This window comes from Aotus nancymaae, unplaced genomic scaffold (assembly GCF_030222135.1).
Source record: "Aotus nancymaae isolate 86718 unplaced genomic scaffold, 86718_ANA_hifiasm-v0.15.2.pri h1tg000076l, whole genome shotgun sequence".
In the NCBI taxonomy this organism is placed as follows: domain Eukaryota; kingdom Metazoa; phylum Chordata; class Mammalia; order Primates; family Aotidae; genus Aotus; species Aotus nancymaae.
The window spans coordinates 19,960,857-19,974,351 of record NW_026988491.1 but is presented as its reverse complement, the minus strand read 5'-3'; the positions used below and the strand labels follow the sequence as shown (position 1 = coordinate 19,974,351).

Sequence of the window (13,495 nt, the reverse complement as noted above, 5' to 3'; positions counted from 1 at the left end):
GAGATGGGGAGGACTCCAAGTTAGAAGTGGGTGGTTGGAGAGACGGGGAGAAGGGGGTAGGGCTGGAGCAGGGGCGTACGGTGGAGGATTATGATATTCCAGTGGAGGATTATGATGCAGTCAAGGAAGAGGAAAATCGGTGGGGTCAAAGAGGAGTCATCAGCTGGGGCTGTGGGGAGTGTGGCAGGAGACAAGTTGTCAGCTGGGGCCATGGGAGGGTGATGGGGGAGAGTTGAGTTTGGAGTAAGGAAGAATTTGGAAAGTAGAACAGGACTGAAAGGGAAGGATGACTACAGAGAATGAAGAAAGCCTGAACATAAGGAATCTCAGACAATTTCCCATTGCAATGGCAAAAGTTGTCTAAGTTTCTAAGTATATTGAGATTAAAAGTGCCATTTTTGGGCCATTGGGAGCCATTATCTAATTTGTATTGAGGCCAAGCAGTATTACAGTAAAAAAAAATAAGCCTTCTTAGGATGGACCTTTGAACAGAGGCTGAGAACATTGAGATTACACAGGAGACACCCAAGGGTGGGTTGTTTTGGAAGGGGTAAACTGAGAAGCTCCCATAGGAGATAGGGGAGGGAGACAGAGGAAGAAGAGACTGGGATTGACAAGGACAGCGGGAGAGGGCGTCTCCTGTCCTGTGGGCCTTGTCCAGAATAGAGGAGGTAGCTGCTGAGTCAGGCGTCCCTGAAATGGAGGAACTGAAGGCCTGGAGGCTGGAGGAAGCCTTTGGCCCAACACTGGGTCTTTTGGGAAGGTAGAGACAGTCAGGGGTTCTGGGTAAATGGCAAGAGTCTCTCTTACTCTGGTGGAGGCTTTGATGGTGGATGAAGTTGTCATCAGTGGGAGAGTCTGGGAGATTCTCCAGGTCTTTGGTAGGCTTGAGAAGGGGAGGGTGGCTGGGAGAGAAGTGATAGAAGAGGGAGGGAGGGATAGAAGGGGAGAGAGAGAGAGCCCTCTAAGGGTGCTCGGCCACAGCCTACCCCATCCCAGGTTTCAGCACCAAAATGGCCGAGAGAAAGAAGAGTAGACCCAAAGTCAGGCAAGCAAGTGTTATTGGCTGCCCTGTAATAATCAGAGGAGGCAGCCCTGAGCTTACAAAACCAGGGGTTTATATGGGATGAGAGGGGCATAAGAGAGTTTCAGGACTGAGATAATCTGTCAGCTTGTAACAGGCACAGAAATAGTTTGTTAACTTGTGACAGACTTACAATACATCATCTGACTTTTGTGGTGGCAGTTTTAAAATTACAGATTTTACGGGTCTGTGTAAAACAGGAATTTACAAGTATGGATAACAAACATTTGTTTTCCCTGTCCTTCCTGGAACTGCCTAGATCGCTGTAATCAGACTTTGCTTAATTCTAGCACCTAGATAGGAGTTCAGGAATGCAGCTGCAGAGCAATCAGAATGGGGGCGGGGGTCAGCTTGCACTGAGGGGGTTTTTTGAGGCAACTTGTCCCTAACAGTAGTTAGAGTGAGATTTTTGAAATGCAAATCAGATCTTGTATTTTCCATGCATAATACCTTCCAGTGCAGTGCTTCTTGCTGCACTGAGAATCTTGTCTCTTATAAAGTGTACTGATCTTGTCCCTGTTTACCTTTTGAGCCATAACTTCTTAAACTTTGCTACCACATTAACCTTTATTATGTGTTGAACACACCAAACTCCTTTCTATTCTGGGGCTTTTGCTATTTCCTCTGGTAGAAAGCTGTATGCCTGATTTTGCATACCTGGTACTCTCTTATTCATGTTTTTATTTAAAAAGTCATTTTATTAAAAAAGTCATTTTCTCAGGTGGGCATTTGCTGTCCATGCCTCCATTCTAAATTAGCACCTCCTCCCTTGTACTAGCACATTACTCTATTTCGTTTCTTTTGTAGCATTTAATGCTGTATAAAATTATCTTGTTTATTATTTGTTTGCTTGTCTGTCAATGGAGAGTCAAACTCTGTAAAATGTTTGAAGAGATTTATTCTGAGCCAAATATGAGTGACCATGGCCTGTGACACAGCCCTAAGAAGACCCTGAGAACATGTACCCAGGGTGATCGGGCCACAACTAGCTTTTATACATTTTAGGGGGACCTAAGACATCAGTCAATACTTGTAAGATGTATATTGGTTCATTCTGGAAAGGAGGGGGATCTGGGGCTTCCAGGTTATAGGTGGATTCAAAGATTTTCTGATTGGCAATTGGTTTAAAGAGTTTTATCTAAAGACCTGGAATCAATAGAAAGAAAATGTCTGGGTTAAGATAAGGGAGAAAAGATACATAAGAAGGTAAGATAAGAACATTGTAGAGACCAACATTCTTATTATGCAGATGAAGCCTCCAGGTAGCAGGCTTCAGAGAGAATAGATTTTAAATATTTCTTATCAGACTTAAAAAGATATCAGACTCCTAGTTGATTGTCTACTGGATCAGGAAAAAAGGCCTGGAAAAGGGAAAGGGGATTCTCTACAGAATGCAGATTTTTCCCCACAGGAGATAACTTTGCAGGGCCATTTCAAGATATGGCAAAGAAACATATTTGCAGTTAAAATATTTTAATTTCCTTCCTTATCTGTCAGGTGATACTATGCCAGCATCATGTTGGAAAGTAAGCCATATTATATAGGGTTGAATAAAACCCTTCTGGCCAGGCATGGTGACTCATGCCTATAATCCCAGCACTTTGGGAAGCCGAGGCTGGCAGATCACTTGAGGTCAGGAGTTCGAGACTAGGCTGGCCAAAATGGAGAAACTTTGTCTCTACAGAAAATACAAAAATTAGTGGGTCGTGGTGGCGTATGCCTATACTCCCAGCTACCTGGGAGGCTGATGCAGGAAAATAACTTAAACCCAAGAGGTGGAGATTGCAGTGAGCTGAGATCGCACCACTGAACTTTAGCCTGAGCGACAGAGCGAGACTTGCTCAAAAAAAAAAAAAAAAAAACCCTCTGATGAGCCTGTAGAGCAGACTCCCCAGGCTCCTTAGACAGAAATTTGGGCAAGAGAAGAAAAAAGATCAGAGTTTAATCCTTAGTCCTTCCATTTATTCTCTGACTTTTCTTCCTCTCTTCTCCCTATTAAAATAACTGGAATGTAAACTTCGTAAGAACAGGGTTGGGCTGGGTGTGGTGGCTCACATCTTTAATCCCAGTACTTGGGGAGACCAAGGTGGGAGCATCCCTTGGGTCCAGGAGTTGAAGACTAGCCTGGGCAACATAGTGAGACCTCATCTCTACAAAAATAAAAAAAAATTTGCCAGATGTGGTGACACATGCCTTTGTTTCCAGCCACTCAGGAGGCTGATGCAGAAGGATCTCTTGGGCCCAGGAGGTCAAGGCTACAGTGAGCTGTGATTGTGCCATTGCACTCCAGCCTGGGAAAGAGAGCAAGACACTGTTTCAAACAAACAAGATCAGGGATAGTCTGTCTTATTTTCTGCTATATTCCCAATGCATACATCCGGGCCTGGCACATAATAGACGCTCAATACATATTTGAAGAAGTAAACGAAAAGTGGCTGTGTTTCTTATTAGTAATTTTTCTCTTGTGTCTACGTATTTTTTGAATGTGTATATATGTCCTTGGTTTTGTTAGTGAAAAGGAGTGGCAGCAGTGGAAGTCAGACTGTAATTATCACAGTATACTCAATTGCAGAATTTAAACATTTTAAGGACAAAACAATACAACTTCCTAATGATTTTTTTTAAATTTTTTTTAAAAAAAGACGGGGTTTCACCATGTTGGTCAGGCTGGTCTTGAACTCCCAACTTCAGGTGATCCACTCACCTTGGCCTCCAAAGTGCTTGGATTACAGACGTGAGCCACCATGCCTGGCCCTTCCTAATGATTTTTACAACATCCTAGCAGATAGCCTGTTACTTGGAATGCTTCCAGTGTTGATTAGTAGCTCCTCTTGAGGTAGCCTGTTCCTTAATTCTTTAATAGCACAAGTGTTAAAGAAATTATTCTTTTGAGCCAGGTGCGGTGGCTCATGACTGTAATCCCAGCACTTTGGGAGTCCGAGGCAGGTGGATCTCCTGAGGTCGGGAGTTTGAGACCAGCCTGACCAATAAGGTGAAACCCTGTCTCTACTAAAAATACAAAAATTAGCCGGGTGTGGTGACTCACACCTGTAATCCCAGCTACTCGGGAGGCTGAGGCAGGAGAATTGCTTGAACCAGGAGGTGGAGGCTGCAGTGAGCCAAGATCTTGCCACTGCACTCCAGCCTGGGCAACAGAGAACAAGACTTTGTCTTTAAAAAAAAAAAAAGAAAAAAAACATATATATACGAGGCTGAGGCAGGAGAATTGCTTGAACCTGGGAGGCGGAGGTTGCAGTGAGCCGATATCGCATCACTGCATTCCAGCCTGGCGCTTGGCGACAGAGTGAGACTCTGTCTCAAAAAAAAAAAAAGAGGCCGGGCTCAGTGGCTCACGCCTGTAATCTCATCACTTTGGGAGGCCGAGGCGGGCGGATCACCTGAGGTCAGGAGTTCAAGACCAGCCTGGCCAACATGGTGAAACCCTGTCTTTAAAAATAAAAAAAAGAAATTATTCTTTTTCACATATACTTTAGCACTGTAAGAGTCTTATTTTATTGGTAGAAAAACTACATCCTGTAGTAGGAATTTTTCCTGGAGACATTGAATTTAAAGTTGCTAGCACCTTATAAGTCATATCACACTCTTCTTTCAGTTTACAAAGGAGGAAGCTGATGCCAGAAATATTGATTGAGTTGTTAAACTCACAGGTCCAGACAAATGGGATTAGGACTCAGGTTAATGCATGCCACTTCATAGTTCTTACCATCATACCATTGAGCACAAGAACACAAAATCATTTACTGGTTTACTGACTTATTTGAAAAGTATATTCAGGCCAGGCGCGGTGGCTTACGCCTGTAATCCAAGCAGTTTGGAGGCCAAGGCAGGCGGATCACCTGAGGTTGGGAGTTTAAGACCAGCCTGACCAACATGGTGAAACCCTGTCTTTAAAAAAAAAAAAAAAAATCCGCCCCCCTCAAAAAAAGTATATTCAGAAACCCTTGCCAAATTATGCTACTTTTGGCAAGAATATTGTGTCTTCATGACAAATAAAAATTCATTAGTTGGCCGGGCGCGGTGGCTCAAGCCTGTAATCCCAGCACTTTGGGAGGCCGAGGCGGGTGGATCACGAGGTCAAGAGATCGAGACCATCCTGGTCAACATGGTGAAACCCCGTCTCTACTAATACAAAAAAAAATTAGCTGGGCACGGTGGCGCGTGCCTATAATCCCAGCTACTCAGGAGGCTGAGGCAGGAGAATTACCTGAACCCAGGAGGCGGAGGTTGCGGTGAGCTGAGATCGCGCCATTGCACTCCAGCCTGGGTAACAAGAGCGAAACTCCGTCTCAAAAAAAAAAAAAAAAAAAACAAAAAAAACAAAAAACAAAAATTCATTAGTTAATTTGTTGACACAGTAGTTGAGTTTATGAAAGGCCAGCTAAAATGTACTCCATTTTAACTACTGTTGAATTGTACTCTTTTATAGGCAGAACGTTACCAGAGTCTCCTCGAAGAACTGAAAATGAACAAGATACAGCTGCAGCTTTTTCAACTATACCATAATGAGAAAAAGATTCATTTTCTGAACACCAAGTTAGAGCATGTGAATAGGGAGTTGAGTGTCACAAGAGAGTCTTTGTCTCATCATGAAAACACACTTAAAGCTAGGAAAAAGGAACATGGAATGCTAACTAGACAACTACAACAAACAGAAAAAGAATTAAAGTGAGTTTTAAAAAATAGATATTAACAGTTGCGTTATAATAATATTTGACACTTTGAAAGTTGATTTTTAAAAATAAACTTTTTACTTAGGAATAATTTTAAATATACAGAAAAATTATTATGATAGTATAGAATGGTCCTGAAGTGACGTTGTTTGTCTGGGGTAATACCCGAGGTTCATTGCTTCACGCTAAGAAAGTCAAGGATGCAGACACACAAGGAGTGAGGTTAAGAGTGGAGGTTTAATAGGTGAAAGAAAGAGAAAAGCTTTCTGTCATGCAGAGAGAGGGGCTCCCGAGTAGGTCTTCCGGCAGTATAGGAGGTTTTATAGATGAGCTTGAGGAGACAGTGTCTAATTAAGGGCATGAAGGATTGGTCGCACCCAGTATGTCCTTTGCATAGCACTCGAAGAACTTGTTAGGACTAGGTGTGCCATTTGCATAGTGCTTGAAGAAGCTGGCCACCCCATCCTAATCTTTTATGTAGATTCTCTACTTGGGCAGTGCCATGTTGCCAGCTTTTCTACTGTACACTTGGTAACAAAGAAAAAGGAAGTTGGAGCCTTCATGTTGAACATACCTGGCTTCCAAGTAGCCTTTTTCTATTGGCACACCTGCTAGTATTCACTCATGCAAGCTTCCAGCTTGCTTATGTATGTTTGTAACTTAATTTTTCAGGCTCCTCTTTGTTAGAAAAGAAATGATTTGGGGGCTGCTTTTTGTTAAAAGGGAAGCTCTGCTGAGGATTCTCTTAACCTTCACTATCTGCTTAATTTCTTTTTAGCTCTTGTGTTAGTCCCACATTCCCCACACTCAGTTTCTCCTATTACTAACATCTTACGTTATTAGGATATATTGTCAGAATTAACAAATCAATATTGATACATTAACTAAAGTTCGTACTTTATTCGTATTTTCTCAGTTTTTGCCTAATGTCCTTTTTATGATCCAGAATATCATATCATATTTAGTTATATGTCTCCCTAGGCTCCTTTTAGCTGTGTCAGTTCACTTGACACTTTTGAGGAATATTGGTCAGTTTTGTTGTAGAACATCTTTCAATTGGAATTTGTCTGATGGTTTTCTCATAATTAGACTGAAGATATGGACTGTGGGGAGGAAGACCACAGAACTAAAATATCATTCTCGCCGGGCGCGGTGGCTCAAGCCTGTAATCCCAGCACTTTGGGAGGCCGAGGCAGGTGGATCACGAGGTCAAGAGATCGAGACCATCCTGGTCAACATGGTGAAACTCCGTCTCTACTAATACAAAAAATTAGCTGGGCGTGGTGGCGCGTGCCTGTAATCCCAGCTACTCAGGAGGCTGAGGCAGGAGAATTGCCTGAATCCAGGAGGCGGAGGTTGCGGTGAGCCGAGATCGCGCCATTGCACTCCAGCCTGGGTAACAAGAGTGAAACTCCGTCTCAAAAAAAAAAAAAAAAAAAAAAAAAATCATTCTCATTATATTCTATCAGAGTATCAGTGTATTACATATGTTACATGACATTTAGCATGTACTATATCATGTGTCATATCAACTTGGCATCACTTGATGTTGACCTTGATCACCTGACTGAAGTAGTGTTTGTCATGTTTCTCCACTGTAAAGTTATTTTTTCTCCCTTTTCATGCTATAATCTTTGAGAGGAAGTCACTGATTGTAGCCCACACTTAAGGAGTAGGGAGAGTTATGTTTTACCTTGAGGGCAAAGTATTTACATGATTTGAAATTCTGCACAAATTTGTCTCTACTTATTTTTAAATTAATTAATTTGTTATTTGTTTACATCAGTATAGATTTATGGATATTTTACATTTGGAGTTATAATTCAGTATTACATTATTTATTTTGCTGCTTAGATTTTTCCTGCTTTGGCCATTGAGAACTCTTTCAGTTGGCTTCTGTGTCCCTTTTAAATATTCTCATTATGATTTTTTTTTTTTGAGCTCTTCCTTATTTTCTAGAAAAGAAGTATCTCCTAGTGTCATTATGTATAAGCCAATCCTAGCATCAGCTTGCCCAGGCTTATAATCAGTCATTTCTCTAAGGAACCCTGGTTCCTTTTATTGGAGAATGGTATTAGGAACCAGCATCTAGGTGGTAGATGCGTTCGTTGCTACTGGAGTATCCTTGCTTCTAGGCTTTCTCAGCTGATGGAACTAGGAAATACGTGTGTATACTATTTATACATATAGCTATAAATATTTCCATACGTGACCATCTATATTAAGCTAAACATGAGTTCATATTGATGTCTCCCAATTCTAAGCCATTACCACATGAATCATTCTAGCCTTCTCTTGCATATCTGTAACCTCCCACTTCAACAATGGGAAATCTGGCTTCTACCATCTGCCATCCATTTGCTTAATTGTGCAGTTCCAGTAATCTTGTGTAACAGTGTCAGAATTGTTAACCCATACCCCCATGGAAAGCATCACGTGTTCTTCTTTTGTTTTTAGTCTTACAGACTCCACTCATTTCTAGAATTTGGTCAGCATGTTTTCCTTCCACCTCTTTAGTAAGGTTGTTTCTACATTTGTAATAAAGTTAGATTCTTTATTGTATTCTACATTTCATCTAGGATTCCTTAGCCTCCTGATTGGTTCTTTTTTAATTTGCTTACATTAAGGTTCCTTATGGTGCTGTAAAGTAATATAGGTTTTGGTAAATTTTTAGTGTCAAGTGTCTACCTACAGTACCACTACAGTACCACTCTCAAAGTGACCATATGCTTTATTCAGTCCTCCCCCTGACCTTACTCAGCCTTTGACAACCATTGATCTGCTTATAGTCTCTGAAAGTTAATTTTTAGGATTTCTTTTGTAAAGTGGTTTGATCAAAACAACTTCTTCCCTTTTCATATTAAAGAAATGAAATGTTTTTAAAGTAAACTTTTTTCCTTTTCAGGTCACTTGAAACCCTTTTAAATCAGAAGAGGCCTCAGTACATTAAAGCCAAAGAAAACACTTCTCACCACCTCAAGAAATTAGATGAGGCTAAGAAATCAATAAAGGACAGTGAAAAACAACGTTCTAAACAGGAAGATGATATAAAAGCCATGGAGACAGAGCTGGTTGATTTAAATGGTGCATGGAGAAGTTTTGAAAAGCAGATTGAGAAAGAAATTTTACATAAAGGACGAGACATTGAACTGGAAGCCAGTCAGGTAAAAAAAAAAGTCAACTTAGGGGAAATCTTAAGTTTCTATTGTTTCTTTGAATTAGAAAAAAATTTAAAAGACGACCTCTCTGATATTTTAAGAGATTATCCTCAGAATGTAAATTATGGGGATTTAAATTTTTCAGCCTGCATACAGAATCTAAATTTATTTATTTTTAATTTTAATTTTGTGGTGATAGGGTCTCACTCTGTCACTCAGACTAAAGTGCAGTGGTATGATCATGATCATGATGCAAGATTTTTTTTTTTTTGAGACAGAGTTTTGCTCTTGTTGTCCAGGCTAGAGTGCAATGGCGTGATCTCGGCTTAACGCAACCTCTGCCTTCTGGGTTCAAGTGATTCTTCTGCCTCAGCCTCCGAGTACTTGGGATTACAGGCATGCGCCACCACACCTGGCTAATTTTGTATTTTTAGTAGAGACAGGGTTTCTCTATGTTGGTCAGGTTGGTCTCAAACTCTCGACCTCAGGTGATGTGCCTGCCTCGGCCTGCAAAAGTGCTGGGATTACAGGCGTGAGCCACCGTGCCCAGCCAATGCAGGATTTTTCTCAGTCACTTTGTCAGCCAGAGGCCCCCAGTTGGTGACACCCTTGCCCAGGCCTTGCTTGGTCCCGAGTTCACTGCGGGAGCTATCCTGTCCACCCAGCCTGCCAGGCTGCACCCAGCCTCCACTCCAGCATGAATCCCACAGCTGCCACGACTGCACATGCAGAACCCAGCAGGAGAGAGTGTGTAAACAAGCAAGTTTAGATTCCAGCCAGCTGTTCCAAGCACAGCACAGAAGCAGGCTCCATGCAGTGTTTGGAGCTGGACTAGTCGTGTCACAAGCCGCTCCCACAGTGGGCTCTTGCATCCAAATGAGGGGAAGACAGTGGCACCTGGGCAAGGGTGCTTATGACCCCAAAGCCCCAGAGGGGATGTTATAGTGTGCTAATTAACTCTTTTAGTCCTGTCCACAGCCCGACAGATGGTGGCATGTTAACAGCTGTCAGACTCTTGGCCCACTCTCGCCCTCAGCTCTGGGGCTGGCTTGGCCCTGCCACTGCTTCCTGTTGCGTGGGGCAGCTGTCCTCTGCCAGCAGAGGGCAGAGGACTACAGTGTTACAGCCTTCTCTATACCCACATTCAGTGGGTCCTGAGTTCCTTGTCCTGCATCTAAGAAGAATGAGGCTACACTGGCAATCGAAGAGTAAGGAGGGCGAAGAAGAATTTTATTGAGCAATGAAACAGCTCTCAGCAGAGAGGGGATGCAAGGGTGGTCCCCCTCCTGAAGTTGGGTGGTTTCTTACCCAGTGTAGCTGGGTCTGGGGCTTTTATAGACTCAGAATGGGGGGATTGTGTGCTGATTCGTTTGTGAGTATGCAAAAAAAAAGCTAAAACAAAAGCACTGCTCTAAAGTGGATACAACAGTGTGAAAAACCAATTAGGGAAGGGTAGGTATATATAAAATAGGTGAAGGATAGGGATCAATCACAGGTAAGTGTGCCAAACAGGAAAATAGGTTCTCAGTCTTATCTGTGGATTTACCCAGGACGTGTAGCTAGGCTTTAACCTGTCTTTGGTTTGAAGGTCAGCGGTGAGACAGGACCCACCCCTGTCTGTCTAGGATTTGTCTGCCTCCTGCTGTTATCAATCACAGTTCACTACTGGGCTCAGTCGATCCTTCTGTCTACAGGCTCATGCGACCACATCTGGCTAATTTTTAAATTTTTTTTAGAGATGAGGTCTCATTGTGTTGCCCAGTCTGGTCTTGAACTCCTGGGTTCAAGTGATCCTCTTGCCTTGGCTTACCAAAGTGCTGAGATTACAGGCATCCACTGTGCCTGGCCTAAAAAAGTGTTTAAAGCAATGAGATATTCAAAACAACCTCTATACTAAGGTCTCTGTCCAAAAATCTTAGAAAGGAGAATCCAGAGAAAATGATAATTTTTCTACTTATATAGTCATAATTATTGTGGTATATAATTGTGATGTAAGATTATCATAAAATTGATAAAAGAGATAAAAAAATTGGTTGTCAGTTACATGTTTTTGCCATTTACTGATTTACTATAATTAAATCTTGTATAATAAGAGATTAATTCATCACTGAACATTTTAAAGCACCTTAAGTAATCAGTTTCCTTCCTGTCAATTAAGTGATCATGTCTCCTTAAAGCCACATGTATCTTTAAGTGTTTATGAGAGGAAAAAATGATTATCTTACAAATGATAAGGTAAACACTTGAGCCCAGGAGGTCAAGGCTGCATTGAGCCGTGATTGTGCCACTCTAGCCTGGGCAACAGAGCAAAATATAAATAAATAACAATTCCAAAAATAAATAATAAATTTTTTTTGAGGTGGAATCTTGCTGTGTCACCCAGGCTGGAGTGCAGTGGCACAATCTCGGCTTACTGCAACCTCTGCCTCCTGGGTTCAAGCGATTCTTCTGCCTCAGCCTCTCCAGCAACTGGGGCTACAGGCACAAACCACCACGCCCAGCTAAGTTTTGTATTTTTAGTAGAGATGGGGTTTCACCATATCGGCCAGGATGGTCTTGAACTCCTGACTTGTGATCTACCTACCTCGGCCTCCCAAAGTGCTGGGATTACAGGTGTGGACTACTGTGCCCAGCAATAAACAGTTTTTTTAAAGGAAGGTTTTATGTTCACATTATTTTACCTGGGGAAATTGGTCGATTATGATTTAATTATAAAGTAAGATTTTGGGAAGATTATCTTCTAGTACTGGATTTCATACAAAGAATTTGCTCTCATGTTTATTTAAGTGAATTAGCAATTTTTCAATACTGTTTATGCAGCTGGAACATTATAAGGAACTTAAAGAACAAGTAAGAAAGAAAGTAGCTATAATGACTCAACAACTGGAAAAACTGCAGTGGGAACAGAAGACAGATGAAGAAAAACTGGCATTTGAAAAGAGGAGGCATGGAGAAGTTCAGGTATCTTGGGTTGTACATTAATGATTTAGAATTATTCTTAATGAAATTTTATTTCCTTTTTGTACTTGAATCCGGAATGAATCTTCTTAACCTTACACTATACTGCCTCATTTCATTTATTTCATGATTTGGCAGATGAAGATACAAACAAATATAAAAGACATAATCTATGATGGTTCCGTGAGTAGAAAAGGGCAAGGAAAATAAGGTGGTAACATAGCGGGAATTACTTTTAAAATATTTGTAATTGTATAATTTGTATCATATTATAAACTTAGACACTGAAATTTGTTCCAAGCCCCCAGGTGGTAACCCCTAAGAGATCCACCTGGCAAGTAAAAGTAATAACCGTGAAGGGACCTATTTAGTGTGACATAGGCTCTCGAAGTGGCCAGAGTAAAGGTCCAGAGGCAGGTCTTTCTAATTTACTGAACTTGGTACTCCTTCTTAACTAATCTTGTTTCTTCCTCTCTGAATGGAATTTGTAAGTGAGGTAATAGAATTTCAATATGGGACTCTAATTTCAACATGTATAGTCCGCACAGAAAAGGAACTGTAACTTACTCATTTTTATAACTCTGGCATCTAGCACAGTAGGTGTTTGTTCAATGAATTTGTGTGATAAGTGAGTAAAACAGAATAATTATCTTCATGGAATGTGTTCATACTTTTCCACTTGAAAACTAGTATTTCTTCTCTTTCCTCATATGCTGAAATAATTGCTTTTGGTTTCTTCTTTTTTTTTTTTAAGACAGAGTTTCGCTCTTGTTATCCAGGCTGGAGTGCAATGGCGCGATCTTGGCTCACCGCAACCTCCGCCTCCTGGGTTCAGGCAATTCTCCTGCCTCAGCCTCCTGAGTAGCTGGGATTACAGGCATGCGCCACCATGCCCAGCTAATTTTTTGTATTTTTAGTAGAGACGGGGTTTCACCATGTTGACCAGGATGGTCTCGATCTCTTGACCTCGTGATCCACCCGCCTGGGCCTCCCAAAGTGCTGGGATTACAGGCGTGAGCCACTGCGCCCGGCGCTTTTGGTTTCTTATACTCTTTATTTTCAACCATTTAGTGATGGATTAAGAGATTAATTTTGCTACAGTGTACAGGATGGATTAAGTGGGGGAAAAGTTAAAGACATGAAACCAATTGAAGACTACTATAGTACTAGACTGCTACTACAATAGTAGTCTCCAATTGGATTTAACGATAAAGTGAATAGAACAACGCTTTCATGAAGTCCTCACCCACAACCCTATTAGTTGCCCTATAGTTCCTATGTTATTACAACACAAAACAATTCTACTGTAATTACTAATGTAATTGTATGTCTCTCCTACCAGACATCAGTCTTTCAGAGCAGGGACTCTTTCCTGTTTATATTTGTACCTCTAGTTCCTATCACATGGTAGCCAGTGAACATATTTAGGTTACCATATGATAGGAACTTTTTGTTGCAAAAGTAATTGTGGTACTTTTGCACCAACCTAATATATTTGTTGGTGCAACAAATTTTGAACACTTTGTTGCAAAAGTAATTGTGGTGCTTTGGTACCAACCTAATATATTTGTTGAGTGAATTAGTTTAAGTGATAAGAAATATAT

The 13,495-nt window shown here is 41.3% G+C and overlaps 1 protein-coding gene across 3 annotated transcripts in view; it reads left to right on the top strand.

Annotated features, from left to right (window-relative positions):
• The window catches only part of SMC1B (structural maintenance of chromosomes 1B), a 90,502-nt gene that overhangs the window by 13,978 nt on the left and 63,029 nt on the right, over positions 1-13,495 (top strand). For all 3 annotated transcript variants that reach the window (XM_012449465.3, XM_012449464.3, XM_064368207.1), the window contains 3 exons: positions 5,532-5,770; positions 8,681-8,939; positions 11,754-11,894. In XM_012449465.3, coding sequence (XP_012304888.1) covers positions 5,532-5,770; positions 8,681-8,939; positions 11,754-11,894 — 639 coding nt within the window. The remainder of the gene's footprint in view (positions 1-5,531; positions 5,771-8,680; positions 8,940-11,753; positions 11,895-13,495) is intronic.